Source organism: Salmo salar, chromosome 02 (assembly GCF_965601325.2).
Source record: "Salmo salar chromosome 02, fSalSal1, whole genome shotgun sequence".
Taxonomy (NCBI): Eukaryota; Metazoa; Chordata; class Actinopteri; order Salmoniformes; family Salmonidae; genus Salmo; species Salmo salar.
In genome coordinates, this window is record NC_138292.1 from 29,663,717 (window position 1) to 29,682,378 (window position 18,662).

Here is an 18,662-nt window from a genome sequence, read left to right on the forward strand (position 1 = left end):
TGTATTACAGGATCCTAGCAGCATTTAACTGTTTATGTAGTAGCAGTGACACCGTGAGTCATTGTACTAAAAAATCTGAAACATAGGAGTCTGTTTGCGGTGGTTGTGGCATACAGTACCGGGTCAAATACAAGTCAGAAATACTTTCAATTATTTACCTCAGATTTTGCAAAAGTGTTTGAGGTGTTTGACCCAAGTTTGTTTGGACTTCATCTCGGTTAACTTAGAACCAAAATCTTGCATAGAGAGATTAGTTTGGCCTATAGAATAAAAACGTGAGTTGACTCCGGTCAGGCTGGTAATAATGTTGTGTAGTTTTACTGCTGCTGCTATGTCCTCTGTATTAAGGCTTGTGGGAATTCCAAATGGCACCCTATTCTCTTCATAGTGCACTACTTTTTATTAGAGCCCTATGGGCCCTGGTCAATAGTAGTGCACTATAAAGGGAAACGGTTGCTATATGAGACGGAGCCTTGGTGTTGTCATAGAGGGGGGTTGCTGTGGGTTTGTTCAGACTACCTAAAGCCAGCTTCCGTGTGGGAGCCAAAGAGATCAACCAGGAGAGCTCCAGTGTGGGCCAACAACACAGTCACACATTTTTCAATTGTGTGGAACAACACAGTCACACATGTTTCCACTGTGACTGTCATTAAGCTGCATGAGGAAGGACTGTACTGCACACACTCAAACCACACAGTGTGTCCTCCAGAGACAAAGATAAGCATAGTGGCGGAAATGAGCTGAGCAAAAAAATCCTGCTCAAAATAAGACGTTTAGCCTAGTCACTGGTAGGTTGAGACTACACAACACCTACAGTATGTGGAGCTAGGCTAACTGGGCTGTGGCTGTAGATATGTGGAGCTAGGCTAACTGGGCTGTGGCTGTAGATATGGGGGGCTAGGCTAACTGGGCTGTGGCTGTAGATATGGGGGGCTAGGCTAACTGGGCTGTGGCTGTAGATATGGGGAGCTAGGCTAACTGGGCTGTGGCTGTAGATATGTGGAGCTAGGCTAACTGGGCTGTGGCTATAGATATGGGGAGCTAGGCTAACTGGGCTTTGGCTGTAGATATGGGGAGCTAGGCAAACTGGGCTTTGGCTGTAGATATGTGGAGCTAGGCTAACTGGGCTGTGGCTGTAGATATGGGGAGCTAGGCTAACTGGGCTGTGGCTGTAGATATGGGGAGCTAGGCTAACTGGGCAGTGGCTGTAGATATGGGGAGCTAGGCTAACTGGGCTGTGGCTGTAGAACTGTGGCTGTTGCTATGTCTCAGTCCCTTCCCTCCGGTTTAGTAGAAAGCCACCTTGATAAGTTAATCCTGTGTGGAAGGATCCTGTGTGGATGGAGGGATGGGTTAGGGAGGGAGCGAGGGAGGGAGGGATGGATAGATACGTGCGTCTTGGTTCTCCTTTGTGCTCCTGCCGGGTGAGCTGCTTTCCTGCCTGTCTAATCTCTCTCTCTGCTGCCTGCTCAGTCCTCCCATCTGGATGGAGCAGGTGTGGTGTGTGTTTGTGTGGCACAAGTGTCTCTCCTCTCTCTCTTCTCTTCTCTCTCTCCTCTCTCTCTCTGTATCTCTTTCCACTGACCCCTCCACACAGAGCAAGGGTCATGGAGGCCAGAGGCTTTATTGGTTCAATGACACACAAATCCTCAGCATATCTTCAAGTTTTTGGGCTTGAGATGGAGAGGGAGCGCGAGAGGGGGAGAGAAAGGGAGGGAGAGACAGACAGTGGGAGAGAGAGGTCACCTTCCTGTCTCATAGTGTCAGGGTCATTGTGTAAGACTGCCCCACTAGGTCAGTACTTGATGGCAGTTATATGTGAGCTGACTGGGAGAAAACAAGACTAATGTCGACTGGGGGAAACCCCTATTCAACACACTGCATAGAAGATCACAAAATCAATGTACTGTCTGCCCTGGTCTGCCCAGCAGAGTAGACAGCCTTCAGATAACCTCATACCGTCACAGATATAGATGGTACAGTGGATGTGTGTCGTCTGTTTCACTAAACAGTTCATATTAATAGTTGTAAAGTTGGTAACTTGGCCTCATGCAGACCTCTGAATCTAATGTGTAATTTTGCCTTTTTGAGTTAACAGGGTGAGCATACTACAAGCAGTGTCTCTGTGAGCCCTGTGCAGTACAGTGCAGTATAGCCTAGCATTGTCTCTGTGAGCCCTGTGCAGTACAGTGCAGTATAGCCTAGCAGTGTCTATGTGAGCCCTGTGAAGTACAGTGCAGTATAGCCTAGCAGTGTCTATGTGAGCCCTGTGCAGTACAGTGCAGTATAGCCTTGCAGTGTCTCTGTGAGCCCTGTGCAGTACAGTGCAGTATAGCCTAGCAGTGTCTCTGTGAGCCCTGTGCAGTACAGTGCAGTATAGCCTAGCAGTGTCTCTGTGAGCCCTGTGCAGTACAGTGCAGTATAGCCTAGCAGTGTCTCTGTGAGCCCTGTGCAGTATAGTGCAGTATAGCCTAGCAGTGTCTCTGTGAGCCCTGTGCAGTATAGCCTAGCAGTGTCTCTGTTAGCCCTGTGCAGTATAGCCTAGCAGTGTCTCTGTGAGCCCTGTGCAGTACAGTGCAGTATAGCCTAGCAGTGTCTCTGTGAGCCCTGTGCAGTACAGTGCAGTATAGCCTAGCAGTGTCTCTGTGAGCCCTGTGCAGTATAGTGCAGTATAGCCTAGCAGTGTCTCTGTGAGCCCTGTGCAGTACAGTGCAGTATAGCCTAGCAGTGTCTCTGTGAGCCCTGTGCAGTACAGTGCAGTATAGCCTAGCAGTGTCTCTGTGAGCCCTGTGCAGTACAGTGCAGTATAGCCTAGCAGTGTCTCTGTGAGCCCTGTGCAGTACAGTGCAGTATAGCCTAGCAGTGTCTCTGTGAGCCCTGTGCAGTACAGTGCAGTATAACCTAGCAGTGTCTCTGTGAGCCCTGTGCAGTACAGTGCAGTATAGCCTAGCAGTGTCTCTGTGAGCCCTGTGCAGTACAGTGCAGTATTGCCTTGCAGTGTCTCTGTGAGCCCTGTGCAGTACAGTGCAGTATAGCCTAGCAGTGTCTCTGTGAGCCCTGTGCAGTACAGTGCAGTATAGCCTAGCAGTGTCTCTGTGAGCCCTGTGCAGTACAGTGCAGTATAGCCTAGCAGTGTCTCTGTGAGCCCTGTGCAGTACAGTGCAGTATAGCCTAGCAGTGTCTCTGTGAGCCCTGTGTAGTACAGTGCAGTATAGCCTAGCAGTGTCTCTGTGAGCCCTGTGTTACTGAGTGTTACTGATAAGCTCAGGCTTGCAGGACTAATGAGCAGCGGTATGGACACCATGGATACGGTTGCCGTGCAGGGTGGAACTCACCGGGACAGTTTACTGTGAATGTGGGTCATTAGCAGCCGGGAGCAGAGCGCTAAAAACACACTCCTTATTGTAACAACACACAGAGACAGCACAGTTTGCCCACGTGCCACTCACCACGCAGCCTCTGCTTGTTGGAGTGGGCACTCCAAACACAGTTCTTTAGTTGCAGTGCCGGCCTGCCAGGGTCTGTGGCTTTGTTTTCTACCTTCGCTTTTTTTCGTTGCTTCGACTATTTTTCATCTCCTTTGTTTTTTCTGAGTGTTGACCATCTGCTGGTTGACGTGGGATGGCAGACAGACAGATGATGATAATTAACAGAAAGAAGAAAGCCTGCTGATGATAGATAGGCTAACTGCCTATACAAACACTTCAGGGCCTAGGCCTGCCTGTCCTGAACACAACATTCCTCTTCATAGCCCTCTGCTATCTGCTCCGAGGGCCTTGCTCGTCTGTCTGTCTGTCTGTCTGTCTGTCTGTCTGTCTGTCTGTCTGTCTGTCTGTCTGTCTGTCTGTCTGTCTGTCTGTCTGTCTGTCTGTCTGTCTGTCTGTCTGTCTGTGAGGAATTGAGATGTGAACAGTCAGAGAGGAAGGACACCCCATCTCCTCAACCTTCCAGTATCATCATCACCTTCACTTGTCAACTCGTCAGAAAGTACCCTACTTCTACTTTCCTCCAGTGACTGAAAGCTGGTTTATTTATACTCAACTCTTCCCCACTCTCCCCTCCCTTTCCCTTCTTCTTTCTCCTCCTCTTTTTTGACCCTCCTCCTGTTCCCCTTGTGTGATGGTGCCAGGACCCCTCTTCCACTCTCTCTCTCCCTCTATCTGTCTCGCTTTCTCTCTGGCTCAGGGTTTCACTCAATAGGATGACCCTTAATCGTCCCATTGATCTAGGTCTCCCTCCCCGTCTTCCCCCTCCTCTCCCTGTGTGGGTCTGTGTGTGACAGCCACAGTGGAGACCCAGACATAAGCTTAGCCCGGTCCAACAACAGAATGCTGGGGTCAAGACCAGGTCAGGCCCAGAATCATAGAAACTTTATCCCAAGTGCTGTAGTTTCAGGTCCTTAACCCCACCCCCCATGTATTAATCAGGGTAATAGGGTTAATATGGTCATGTTTATATCCTCCCAGGCCCTCTGTGGCCTACACTGCTCTACTGTCAATGACAGTCAACAGGGCATGTGAGCTGATGAGAGAGAACAGGGCATGGTGCAGTGGCTGCTGTGGGCGGTTTAGCTTCTATCATCTCTCTTTCTATTTTCTCTTCTTGTCATGATACTCTGTCTGTTCTGTCTGTCTGCTCCCTGGAGCTGATTGTTTCTGTCTTTCCAGATCCAAACCCAGCCAAGCCCCCCAGACACAATCCATTTCCTCCCTCCTTTTAGCAAAAACAGAGGAAATTACAGGCTTTCTTTTTCTCTTTCTCCTCCCTCCTTCCCTCCCTAATACCATCTCTCCCTCCCATACTATATTTCTGTAAATAGAGAGCCCGTCTGATGTGCCATCAGTGTTGTCCTTGTTCTCTGATTTTAATTGTAGTCCCTGACACGTCAGACTGTGACACATGGGGAGAGTGAGGCCGTCTGGCAGATGGGTGGCTGGTGATAGTGTCTCTCTAATATTACCCTCCCCTCTTTCCTCATATCTCCTCTCTTATCATCTTTCTCCTCTCCTCGTCTCCTCTTCTCTCCTCGTCTCCTCACCCCTCCTCTCTCCGCTCTCCTCCTCTCAGAGAGCTCGTCCAAAGAGTGTCATCACTTCACCTCTCTAATAAAAATGCCCTAAAATAGGGTTGTGCCACAAACAGAAGATTATAAACTGGGTGGTTCGAGCCCTGAATGCTGATTGGCTGACAGCCGTGGTATATCAGACCGTATACCATGGGAATGACAAAACAGGCTAAGGGCTGTATCCAGGCACCCTGCGTTGCGTCGTACATAAGAACAGCCCTTAGCCGTGGTATATTGGCCATATACCACAAACCCCTGAGGTGCCTTATTGCGTAATTAGACAATGGTTCGCTGGACTCTTTATGGATATCACATCTTTCTCTGTAACTAGAGTAGCTAAAACTTTGTGTGTGGTGACAGCCCAGTGCCATGCCTTACTTCCTGACTGATGTAGCAGTCAGGCCCGTTGGCAGGGTTAACCTGGCCCCTATATTTAAGCTCTACACTGACTATACAAAACATTAGAAACACCTGCTCTTTCCATGACATAGACTTACCAGGTGAATCCAGGTAACAACTATGATCCCTTATTGATGTCACTTATTAAATCCACTTCAATCAGTGTAGATGAAGGGGAGGAGACAGGTTAAATAAGGATTTTTAAGCCATGAGACAATTGAGACATGGATTGTGTATGTGTGCCATTCAGAGGGTGAATGGGTAAGAAAATAGATTGAAGTGCCTTTGAATGGGGTATGGTAGTAGGTGCCAGGCACACTTGTTTGTGTCCCGAACTGCAAAGCTGCTGGGTTTTTCACACAACAGTTTCCCGTGTGCATCAAGAATGATCCACCATGCAAAGGACATCCAGCCAACTTGACACAACTGTGGGAAGCAATGGAGTCAACAAACGCTGGACGATATGGCCAAAATATCAAATCACAGGTATAAAAAAAAAAGGACGGTAATTTGATGGTATTTGATGTTTTTGAATAATAAAATCTCTAAACATGCAGTATGAGTAGTGTGGCCCTAGAGTAGCAACACATACATTCTACCTGATTTTAATGAGTCTTTCTCCATTCTGATTGTTTAACACTGTTCAATTCAACTTCAGCTGATAATCATTTTCATCAACTCAAAATTAGGTAGGCGTTCCTAATGTTTAGTATACTCAGTGTATAATCTATTTTTGTCTCTCTCTCTCTCTCTACACATTCTCTTTCTATTTCACTCTCTCTCTATCTCAGTCTATACTCATACTTTTAGCAGTAATCATACAACATTCATGTCTGTCTGTGTAATAATGTCCCAACCAGTCAGCCGGTCTACCCAGCCAGAGGAACTGTATGTACCACAGAGCTTATCATGCTAAAGCTATGGTGACGTTATCATCACCAGCAGCATCGAGGAAGTCCCAGGGACCAGGGACGCTAGCTCTGCTCAGCCCAGATCCCTCCCTCCATCGCCAGGCAGAGATGCTTCTTCCCCCTGCTCTCTCCTGGGGCTCCAGCCCTCAGAATCAATCATTGATGTGGCAGAGAGAGTTTAGGACAGGGGACTGGGGAGTGGAGAACAGCTCCTTGGCCAGACCCTTGCTTGGTGGCAGACTCCAGGCTGCATGGCAGCACTGGCTTTTAGAAGGCTTTTTAGGCCGCCGATGATAAATATGGAAAAGTCCACATTTTAGGCTGCTGTCACTATGTATTTGGTGAGGTTTGAAAATAATCCACAGCATATTGTACGAATAGGACGACATTGTCCCTGTTCAGTATCATCATAAAATCCTGTCGTTTTGAAGGTTTTTCGTTGAAATAAAAGAACATAACCTAGTCTCTTCATGCAATAATCTGATGGTTAAAAGACTGACTGTGTGTTGCGTCATCTTTGTTGTCATCGTCAGGTTGGTTGTCTCTGCTTGGCTGTCCTGTCCAGCGTGTTAGTCTGGTGACTGATTATGGGTACCTACATCACAAGGATGGGGACATTTTGACAAGGATTGTTTTGGTGCTCATGACAAGCTGTTGTTTACCATAGACAATTCTATTTCTGCATTTTATTTTAAGACTGTAACAGCCCATGAGAAAGGGGGTTCTCCTTTTTCTGAGATGTGTTTTACAACAAATGTCATACCGTTTAGGAGCTAGATGTAGTGATTGTCCCTTCATACCATAGTCAACAGACAAGGATGAAAAAGCTGGACTGGGGCCCTGGAGGACTGGACCTCTTCTCCACTCTTCTGTGTGTGTGTGTGTGTGTGTGTGTGTGTGTGTGTGTGTGTGTGTGTGTGTGTGTGTGTGTGTGTGTGTGTGTGTGTGTGTGTGTGTGTGTGTGTGTGTGTGTGTGTGTGTGTGTGTGTGTGGTGTCCTGGTGACATACAAGTCGAATCAATGAAATTCGAACTTGAAATGCTTACTTATGATTCCTTTTCCAACAATGCAAAGTTAAAGATAAAACAAAATAAATTATTGAAATAGTGACAATAGCGCTGCAAGGCTGTGAGAGGAGAAGGACGTTCTCAGGCCAGGCCCCGCGCACCATCCCATTTAGAGCTAGCCTGCCGATCCATAAAGGGATAATGTAATACATAAAGGGGATTTAATAAGATCGAGGATGGGGGCTAGATGGGATCGATGCTGACTCAGGACTTTGGTTTGGTTTATAGGAGATCCTGAGATAAGGAAGGGGTTCCTAATACAAAACAGAGCATGATGTTCCTAATGCTATTTGTTGCTGCAGTACCAAATATTTGAATATGAATGGACATTAGTATTTGTTTACTTGGGAGAGTATTCATTTAACGGCTTTGTCGAAAATTAAATGCAATGATCTATGTGACATTGCTACATCTCCACCTCTACTCCCCATCTCTTCCTCTCATCTCCCATACTCCCCATCTCTTCCTCTCATCTCCTCCTCTACTCCCCATCTCCTCCTCTCATCTACTCCCCATCTCCTCCTCTACTCATCTCCTCCTCTACTCCCCATCTCCTCCTCTACTCCCCATCTCCTCATCTCCTCCTCTACTCCCATCTCCTCCTCTCATCTCCTCCTCTACTCATCTCCTCCTCTACTCCCCATCTCCTCCTCTACTCATCGCCTCCTCTACTCCCCATCTCCTCCTCTCATCTCCTCATCTCCTCCTCTCATCTCCTCCTCTACCCCCATCTCCTCCTCTCAACTCCTCCTCTACTCCCCATCTCCTCCTCTCATCTCCTCATCTCCTCCTCTACTCATCTCCTCCTCTCATCTCCTCCTCTACCCCCCATCTCTTCCTCCTCCTCCTCTACCCCCCATCTCCCCATCTCCTCCTCTCATCTCCTCCTTTACTCCCCATCTCCTCCTCTCATCTCCTCCTCTACTCATCTCCTACTCTACCCCATCTCCTCCTCTCATCTCCTCCTCTACTCCTTTACTCCCCATCTCCTCCTGTCATCTCCTCCTTTACTCCCCATTTCCTCCTCATCATCTCCTTCTCTCCTTATCTGCCTTTAGCTAATGGTGCTGGCCTCTCCACTGAGCAAATGGAAGCTGGCCTCTCTCCTCTTCCCATGGGACTGACTGACTCTCAGAACATTGGCTTGAGGATGTTTTTTACTTTCCACTTTTTGTTTTCTGTTCTGTTCCTTTACTTGTATTTGACCAAATATGATATTGAGATCAATGTTTTAGTAACCTCGACTAAGCATATGTATAAAAGAGGGGACGGGGGGTTCTTCCTTACCACCATCCTGTATGGGCTCTATCAGGCTGATGTGTGAACGTCATCACCCTTAAGGCCATGCATACCAACTCTGGCTTTTATAGCCTGCCATCATTTTATTACTTTATCATGCTGATTATCTGACTGTCAAACTGTCACCTCATGTTATTGGTCTGATGATGTCACTAACTCTAGTCTGTTTATCAAGATAAAGGTTCCACTTCAGCTCTCCTCCATTCCTCCATAGTCATTCCTTCAATTAAATGTCCCTCTCTCAACATTCACTTATAATTGAATTTAATTCCAGTCAATTAAACAACACCGTGATCTGAGAATGTATGTTTTTTATATGCAGCATGACGCAAGATCAGAGCCCTGAAATCGAATTACCCAGAGAAAAGATGTAGACTATGTTATTCTCTCTCTCTCTCTCTCTCTCTCTCTCTCTCTCTCTCTCTCTCTCTCTCTCTCTCTCTCTCTCTCTCTCTCTCTCTCTCTCTCTCTCTCGCTCTCGCTCTCGCTCTCGCTCTCCCCCAGAGTTGAGTTAGGCTTGATGTATGTTGTTGCCTGTAGGAGTACTGGGGTCTGTGTGTGTTGGTGTAAGACGTTTGAGTTGCTGTTCTCTGGCCGTTGGTCCTGGATCTAGCCCTGGCCTGCTCTGTGTTGATGTGGTCATTGGTTATTATGCAGCTGCTCCCCTCCTGTGGCCATGGTTTACAGTAAATAACCCAGAGACAAAGAGAGGACACAAATACACACACACAAATACACACACACACACACAAATACACACACACAAATACACACACACACACACACACACAAATACACACACAAAGGACAGTCATTAGATAGGAGTGTGTTACCTTTAACACCAAGCAAGCAGCCGTGTTGGGTTTCTATTACGCTGCATGTGGTCAGACAGATAGATAGCTTCTCTTGCGAAGGCTGGAGATGTCAGGTGAACAATCATACAGACAGCATTAACACGTAGTATGTGACGGTCTGCGTCACCTTTAGATGGTCTGTATTGACTCAGTACATCCAGAGTCCAGACTGGCTGGACCTGACCCCTAGTCCCTACAGCTGGCCAGACAGGCCATACTACAGTCCCACTGTGCTCCATTCTGCCCTATAGGCCTAGTTGGCAGACATACCATGCTAGTACACCTCCCTACTCTGTGTGCACTGGGCAGACACAGAGACGGTCACAGCTGCCCTTCTCCCCGTCATGGTCTGCCTCGTCTGCTAGTCTGCTGTGCCAGAGCAGCAGGGTGTCAGCTTGGTGTCTAAATGGAGGGAGGGAAGAGGAGGTGAGTAAAGGAGAGATGATTAACCCCCTCAGTTAGTCAGAGGAGGATTGCTTTCCCAATTTGAATGGGTCTGTTGAGGCTTATGCTGAGGGAGTAGTGTAGTAGATCAGCTTTGAATTTCTCACCTCTTGTTATCTCCTCTAGTCCCTGCTGGAAGTGGGACACTCCTCTCCTCCTCTCCAATACCCTCCCCACAGAAAGGGATTAGCATTTAGTACAGCCAATATCTACACACACACACACACACACTGGTGTCTGTTTGTACGCTCACACACCAGGATGAGTCATATATTATGAAGAGGCATTTTCCAGGAAATTATTCTGAAAATACCCGGACGCACACACACACCACACACACACACACACTCACACACACACACACATTGGTGTCAGAAGTGGGATTGCGCCCGTGAAGCCATTGAAGAGGCGTGCACATGTGATGTGAGAGACTTGGTAAAGAGAAATGTGGGGACACGCTCTCCCGAAGGAAAGGGGGTAATGTAGCGACCTTAACCCAACACCTAGCAACCTCGCCAAGAGGTTCGGACCTCTTGGTCTAATGGTTAAGGTGAGTCCCAGATGGGGCTCCAGCTATGATGGGGCTACCCCCCCAAATTTTCTACAGTATTGTCTTCAGATCTGTAGACGTAACTGTACCCCCTGCAGAGTTGAGTTGGGCTAGAGATTGATTGTTGCCTGTAGGAGTGCAGGGTCTACAGGGGTGTGTGTTGTGACTGAGTATTTCCAGATTCATTTCCTGGAAAGGGCATCCTCGTAATACATCAGTCATCCTGGTGTGTATGTCCATAGCTGGGGTTCCATCCAATTGGAGACAGATTTTCATACGAATATTCTAAAATCTGCATATAAACAAGATGTGCATGTCCCAACCACTTGTTGTGGACAAAAGGCTGCGTGATGACGAAGTGCACTCAAAAATTACTTCTGCAGTTAAGTTCCCATGTACCAATTAAAAGACTTAAGTTACATGGGTTTCAATCACAATTTCAACTACAGGTGGTTTTGTCACACAAACATGCACAATCTAGTTTTGCTTCAGGCTCTCTCTCTAGACAAGACTTGGCTGATAAAGTGGACAGGGGGTTATATGATTAGATATTGATAAGAGCGAGATCATTTTATTTAAGAATTGGCAGCCAAGCACCGATCATTATGTCAACAGCATTGAAATAATAGCCTACATGCACCTAACCACAATGTGAAGTACATCATAACTTATTTCATCTGCTTATGAACTTGAAATGCTTTTTCACGTTGTGACGGTGGGCGCCTATCATGCGTTTATTTCGATATGATGATTATTATATCAATGTTTGCACATAAAGGCATTACCAACGCCATTTCTCACATAATTCATTTTACCGACACAAGATCCCACCTTGTGGAACAAACAAATGGTCTGTCCTAATGTATCAAATTGTACCGACATGACTGTCGTTTTTATGCGACAGGTAATTCTTCTGCATGAAATGGTTAGATGGAAACCTGGTTAATGTGCCTGTGGGTCTGTTTGCATGCACACAACAGGATGACTCGTATATTATATGGATGTATTTTACAGGAAATAATCTGGAAATACACACACACACACACACACACACAGTGTATACTATAGTGAGCTGCAGGATATAATGGGTATGATAGGCAGAGGGGACAGGGCCTTGAGGTGAGAACCTGTTGGCCACTGGCTGAATAATCTCTTTATACCAGGAGCCTTGTAGACCAAGGTGACAGACTCGATCAGTCCAGACACACACACACACTCACACACATATACTACACACACACACACACACACACGTACACTACACACACATACTACACACACGTACAATACACACACACACAAGCACACACACAAATACTAAACACACACACACACACACACACACATACTACACACACACAAACACACACACATACTAAACACACACACACATACTACACACACACACATACTGTACACACACACACACACACACACACACACACAATGTTGCATTAGCCTTTTACTTCAGTGTGCTAAATCAGGGTCACACAGGGTGTTTTCTGGTAATCTTAAACAATTCTACTTTGAAACCAAAGTATCCACCTCACACACATGGTTATGGGCTTTAAAAAGAAGACACCTGTATCATGTCAGATATAGAGTTGACATGTATTAACTTGTGAGTTTGCATCCCAATATTACACTTTATATACATCACAGAAGACTGAAATAGAACATCTTTCACATAGAAACACCAGATTTCTGTCTGGTTTTTAGAAATTATCTTTATTAATGATGAAATGATAAACTATTAATAACATTCCACCCATGAGGCCAAAGAGCTTTTGGTCATTGACAGCAGGAAAGGGCTGTTATCAGTTTGGCCTGGCTGGACTCGAGGGATGGATGGTGAGCAGGTGTTAATATTGATGCACTCACATACATACATACACACACACTCACACATACACACACTCACGCATACACACACATACACACACACTCGCACACATACATATATACACTCACACAAACACACACTCACATACATACATACATACACACACACACTCACACAGACATACACACACTCACTCACATACACCCACACACACATGCATACTCACTCACTCACTCACATACATACATACATACATACATGCATGCATGCATACATACATACATACATACATACATACATACATACATACACACATACATACACACTCACTCATACACTCTCACTCACATGCACACACTCCCACCAGAGGTGGTTGTCATAAGCCCAGCTGCTAGTCCAGTCAGTAATAGTGTAATCAGTCCTACACTAACCACACGTTATCATACCACATCATCGATAACAACATTAACCCTGTCTGTCAGTCTGTTTGGCTGTCTAGTTGTGTTAACTGTTTAGTGCAGAGCTACCAAACACGATCATGAATAATCTCAGTTTAAAGGGCGTCTCGGCAATCTGCTGCATCATAGTGATAATGTCAAGACAAGCTTTGTAATCAGTGTTAAATATCACCTCATTTTAATTCATATTTGCTGTTAATATCACAGGGAGATTATTGAGTGTGACTCATAGAATGTAATTGCAGGAGAATGTAATAGGGCGAATTCAGTTTGTAATGTCAGAGAGAATGTTGTGATGGCTGGGTGGAGGGGTTCGGGTGTGGGATGCTGTGTTATGGTAACAGTATAGGTACTTCATGATTACCCTGTACAGAATTAGTTTTCTGATATTTACCACTTTGTCTTCCTTTCCTCCTCCCTTCTCCCTCCATGCAGGCTTCATGTGTCCTGTCTGCTCCAAGTTCGTCTCCACGGATGAGATAGATCTACACATCGTCATGTGCTTGACCAAACCCAGAGTGACGTATAACGGTAAGACTGCGAACTCTACCCCTAGACTGTTCTCCTTTGCTGAACTGGTGCTTGTGAAGGGGAGGGCTTAGTGTGTGTGGCCAGACAAGATGTTGCCGTGGCCGTCTGACATTCATTGACAAGCTCATTTATTGCAACATGGTTGCTGTCAGACAGTGTCTGAATGAGCTGCTTGTTGTTTGACAGTTAAAATACCACTCCTCCCCGTCAGTGACTAATGTGACTGGTGTCACGGCAGGTGTTAGCTCTGTGTCTGTGTAATCTTAATGGCAAGACAGCGTTTTATGGCAGATCTGTTACAGAGGGGACGGTCACTGGACTCCCTGATCTGTCCAATACCGTCTGCCTAAATTGATCAAAATAACTCTCTCCTCTCGCTGCAGTTCAATTCAAACACAAACTCTCTCTCTATATCTTTCATTTGTCTCCCATTGTGTTGCCGCTTTAATGCCTTAATCAGCCTTTGCACGTTTTCAGACACTGTCAGTCTATATAAACACACAGTGGAATTACTATGATGCCAACACACAGCCAAGTACATCATAACAGGCTGGGTAGGGGCTCAATGGAAGAACAAGTCATATTACTATGGTTATGAGTGATCTACTCCATAAATAATTGTAATCTAAGGTTTCCTAATCAATTGCATCTCCCCGTGGTTTCTTAATCTCTTTCTGACGACTGGTCCAATTGATTTATGGGCCATATCTTCATAAACAAACTGAGCAGGTCGCAAGTCTTAAGTGGACAGTGTTTATGTGAATGACAGTGAAAACATGTCCTGTATTTGATACTGTAATCTCTGCAGGGGAGATGTAAACTAGGATACAGCAGTGAGAGGGGAAAGTTGGAGCCCCCCAACTTACTTTTAGCCCTGTTTACATTCCTGGTTGAGAAGAAGCAGAGTTCAACACACACACACACACACACACACACACACACACACACACACACACACACACACACACACACACACACACACACACACACACACACACACACACACACACACACACACAAACAAACCTCACACCACACTCACACCACACACACACCACACACACACCACACACACACTCAGGGCTGAGTCATTTCTGCCTCACACACTTGTATCTCCCTGCCTCTCTTTTCCACTCCAACTCTATGGGGAAATACTTCCTACATTGGGCCCAGGCTCTGGAAGTCATTGCCTAATAGCCCTAATGAGGAGTTTGTAGTGGCCCCTTCTAAGCACTAAGTCAGCATGTAGGATTCAGTTAGTCAGAAAACAAATGACTGCATGTTGTCTACGTCCCAAATGGCACCTCATTCACTATATAGTGCACTACTTTTGACTAGAGCCCTATGTGACCTGGGCAAAAGTAGTGTACCAAATAGGGAATAGAAGGCCATTTGGCTGAAGTTTACTGATAAGATTAATAATAATCACACAAATGTATTGTTAGCTCTTGTATACTCCATGTCTTCCTCAACATCAACAACATAGCCCAGTGTACATTCAACACTGAGACATAGCGACTTCTGATGCAATAATATGTGTCTGTTTTTCTTCTCTGAGCAGTCCTCTCACATGCCTCTGGCAGCTCATGTGGCCAATATTAGATTTTTCAGCAGAGGTCAAATTCTGGACACTTCTATAACTGTTATATTATTGGATCATGGAGCTTCAGTCCACAGTGACTTGCTGTAAAAGCCTAGTCAAACAGGCCTTCATCATGGCTCAGGAGTGGGTAAGGGTGGCAGCAGCACTTTCTCTGTGTCTGCTTGTTTTTAGTGCAACTGTGATGTAACAGCATTGGGCTGATGATGGGTGAAGGTCAGTAGACCTGGTTTCTCATGCATCAACAAGACTGAGGGAAAGTCATCCATCATCAAACACAGTGGGGGGATGAATTAAGGGGTGGTGGCCCGTTCTGTGTGTTTGCGTGTGTGTGCTTCACTCCTGATATTGTGGTTGTCTGTGTTTATGTGCTGTCTGTGACACAATCTCTCCCCTGCCTGCCTGCATCACAAGAGACCAAGTATGAGTCAAGCCCCAGACAGATGTATCAGTCATGTGGACTTTAAACCGCTTGTTTTGTCTCCCTCAGCCTGAAGAAGGGCTTTTTTAACACACCCAGTTGACAGAGAGGACAAATGCTGCTGTTTAAAGATAATCCCCAGGTTTTAAACAGCCCAACAGCGTTTAAAAAAAAACCTGCTGGTCATCGGAGATGACATTCTCCAGTAATGGAAGCCAATTTACTATGTTAATAGACCTTAGAGAAGACTGGCTGGGGTATGAGTGGTGAGTCATGACTTTCACTCTCTTTACTCCCCCCTCCCATCCTTCTCTGAATAGGTTTCTCCCCGTCCTGGCCTGCCCTGGTACCCCTGTAGACAGCCCCTTTTCAGCCAGTCATTCTCTTCCTGAGCACTGTGTCCTATGCTGTCCTCCAGGCTTTCTGCACTCTCCACTCCTCTCTAGCTAATCTCTGTGTTTGGAGAGAGAGGGAGAGTATGAGAGAGACAGGGATAGAGGGGGGTGGTGGGGAGAGAAAAGGAAAATAGAGAGAGAGAGAGATACACTAGTCTACAGTTTTAGTAAAGAGTGTGTATGTTTATGTGTCTGAATATGGAGAGAGAGATGATTGTTAGTGTTCCCTTTGTGCAGGTCTGGTCTGGCTCATCAGTCATGTGGGGAGGAGTGTAATGGAGCTGGACAGGAGAGATTATCACTGAGCCCTCCACTCCCTCTCCTCCTCTCTTCTCTCAGCACCACTCTGACAGCCAGCTCTGTGTTTCTACCTCTCCTCTCCTCCTCTCTTCTCTCCTCTCTCAGCACCACTCTGACAGCCAGCTCTGTGTTTCTACCTCTCCTCTCCTCCTCTCTCCTCTCTCAGCACTACTCTGACAGCCAGCTCTGTTTCTACCTCTCCTCTCCTCTCTTCTCTCTTCTCTCAGCACCACTCTGACAGCCAGCTCTGTGTTTCTACCTCTCCTCTCTTCTCTCTTCTCTCAGCACCACTCTGACAGCCAGCTCTGTGTTTCTACCTCTCCTCTCCTCTCTTCTCTCCTCTCTCAGCACCACTCTGACAGCCAGCTCTGTGTTTCTACCTCTCCTCTCTTCTCTCCTCTCTCAGCACCACTCTGACAGCCAGCTCTGTGTTTCTACCTCTTCTATTCCTCTGCCGTACGGGACAGGGAGAGAAAGAGAGGGCGAGAGAGGAAGCTTCTTTTTCACACAACTGGCTCTACTCCCGAAGCGAATCCCATTACCTCTCTCACTTACCCTCTCTCTCTCGCTCTTGCCCTCTTTCTCTCTCCTTCTCTCTTTCTCTCCCTCCCTCTCTGTACTCTCTCTCTCTCTTGCCCTCCCGTCCATACATACAGAATGTGATGCTGTTCATACTGTATGCCCCCCACTGTACTGCAGACAGGGAGGACCTAGCTGCATTCTGTTTACACACACACACACACACACACACACACACACAGTGGGAGAGACGTGCTAGGGGAAGGGTATGCTCAGAGCTGCAGAGCTGCAGCAGGACATCCTATGGACCACTCTACAGCCCTGTCACATGACGTGACCCCACGCCCTAGGAAATATCTACCTACTGTCGTGTCTTTGGCATCATTAAAGTGAAGACTTATTTTATCAAATCAATTCTCTGTAATTATTATTATTATGTAAATGTAATTCACTAGGAAGTCGGGGCACCAAGGAAAATCTTCAGATTACAAAGTTATAATTTTCCTAATAAAACTCTTCAGATATTTTAATATCTGATCAATTAGTCTTCTAATTAATTAATTAATTATTCTTTACCTCACATTAGTCTCATTCCAAATGTCGTAAATTGTTGGTTATCTGCACGAACCCAGCCTTTACAATGAATCATCCATACACCAATTGTCTTAATCATTTATTTACTAACTAACTAAATAATCACAGAAATGCATAAACAAACAAACAGTAGATATGGTTACAAGGAAATGATAGGGGAGGTTCCCTAACCATTTCCTGCCGTGTAGCCAATGCTCCACGTGGTATGGTTAGGAATTCAACAACCATTACAACCTTAGCTTAAACTGAGGTTTTTGTGGTCGCTACTCAAACCTTTGCCCCTCAGCTGACCGAGGTATGCATGGTCTGAAGAGGATTTCTTTAGGTGAGGGTTTTATTCAGAACAGTAGAAAAGGGCTGTCCCATGAGCCAGATCATGTCTGTGTTCATGGGGGTGGGCCAATGACTTAGTTAAACTTTAAAGGGAATACAATTCTCTCACATTAACATCATTACATCATTTCACAAATAGTTTCATCTTTACGCATTCATTTTATACAATAATTAGACGCAAACCTCATAATGGAAGCACCTGTATAAACAGAGTTATAGTAATGTGGCTGTATTGTCTTTCATGAGGTCACAAACATGAAACAAAACGGACCCGGTCGTAGCTGGCTTCTCCACCGACCGGTTACACATTCTCCAAAACATGGATATTGTTCAGTTCTGTGATGTAGAAGAAGTTCCTTTGTTCTCTCTATGTGTCTCCTTCTGCATGGCCAGGGGGAGAGTCTCCTCCAGGAATTTACGACCTGAGATAACAGAACCTGGGTGTAGGACAGGAGAGAGAGGGGGAAGGCACTCGCTATACCCAAAGAGGGCCACGTCAACACGCTACACTCTCCTGTTCCTGAGACACTCTGATTGGACCAGGAAACAGGAAGTAGCAGTAGGCCTGAGCAACCAATGATAGTGAGAGAGGGGACTCTCCCTCCACAGTCCAGGCACTCAAACTGGACACTCCAGATACTGCATTTACTGCCCAGCCCCCTCACTGTCTGTGTGTTACTGTATCATAGTCCTGTGTTGTGTGACACTGTACTAACGACTCAGGGAGAAGACAGCACAAAACACACTCACATAGAGACACAATACAGTAGCCTGCCAGATGTACTGCTGCTGAGGGGTGTTGGTGTTGAACTCTGAGAACACTGCAGTACTGCTGTTAGTGATGGAGACTGGTTGTCTGTCTGTCTGTCTGTCTGTCTGTCTGTCTGTCTGTCTGTCTGTCTGTCTGTCTGTCTGTCTGTCTGTCTTTTTATGAGGGGGGCAGGGGGACATTTTGTGTGTGTGTCTACCTAAGAGGGAAAGGCAGGGGTAGCCTAGCTAGTATTAGTATATTAGGGAATAGTGTGTAAGTGTACTGTAGTAGTGTACTATAGATGGAGACAATGCTAGGACAGGGAAAC

At 46.0% G+C, this 18,662-nt stretch overlaps 1 protein-coding gene across 1 annotated transcript in view; it reads left to right on the plus strand.

The window, feature by feature from the left end:
* LOC106579397 (E3 ubiquitin-protein ligase znrf2) overlaps positions 1 to 18,662 on the plus strand; it is a 75,133-nt gene that overhangs the window by 34,948 nt on the left and 21,523 nt on the right. The window contains exon 2 of the mRNA XM_014159250.3: positions 13,326 to 13,421. Coding sequence (XP_014014725.1) covers positions 13,326 to 13,421 — 96 coding nt within the window. The remainder of the gene's footprint in view (positions 1 to 13,325; positions 13,422 to 18,662) is intronic.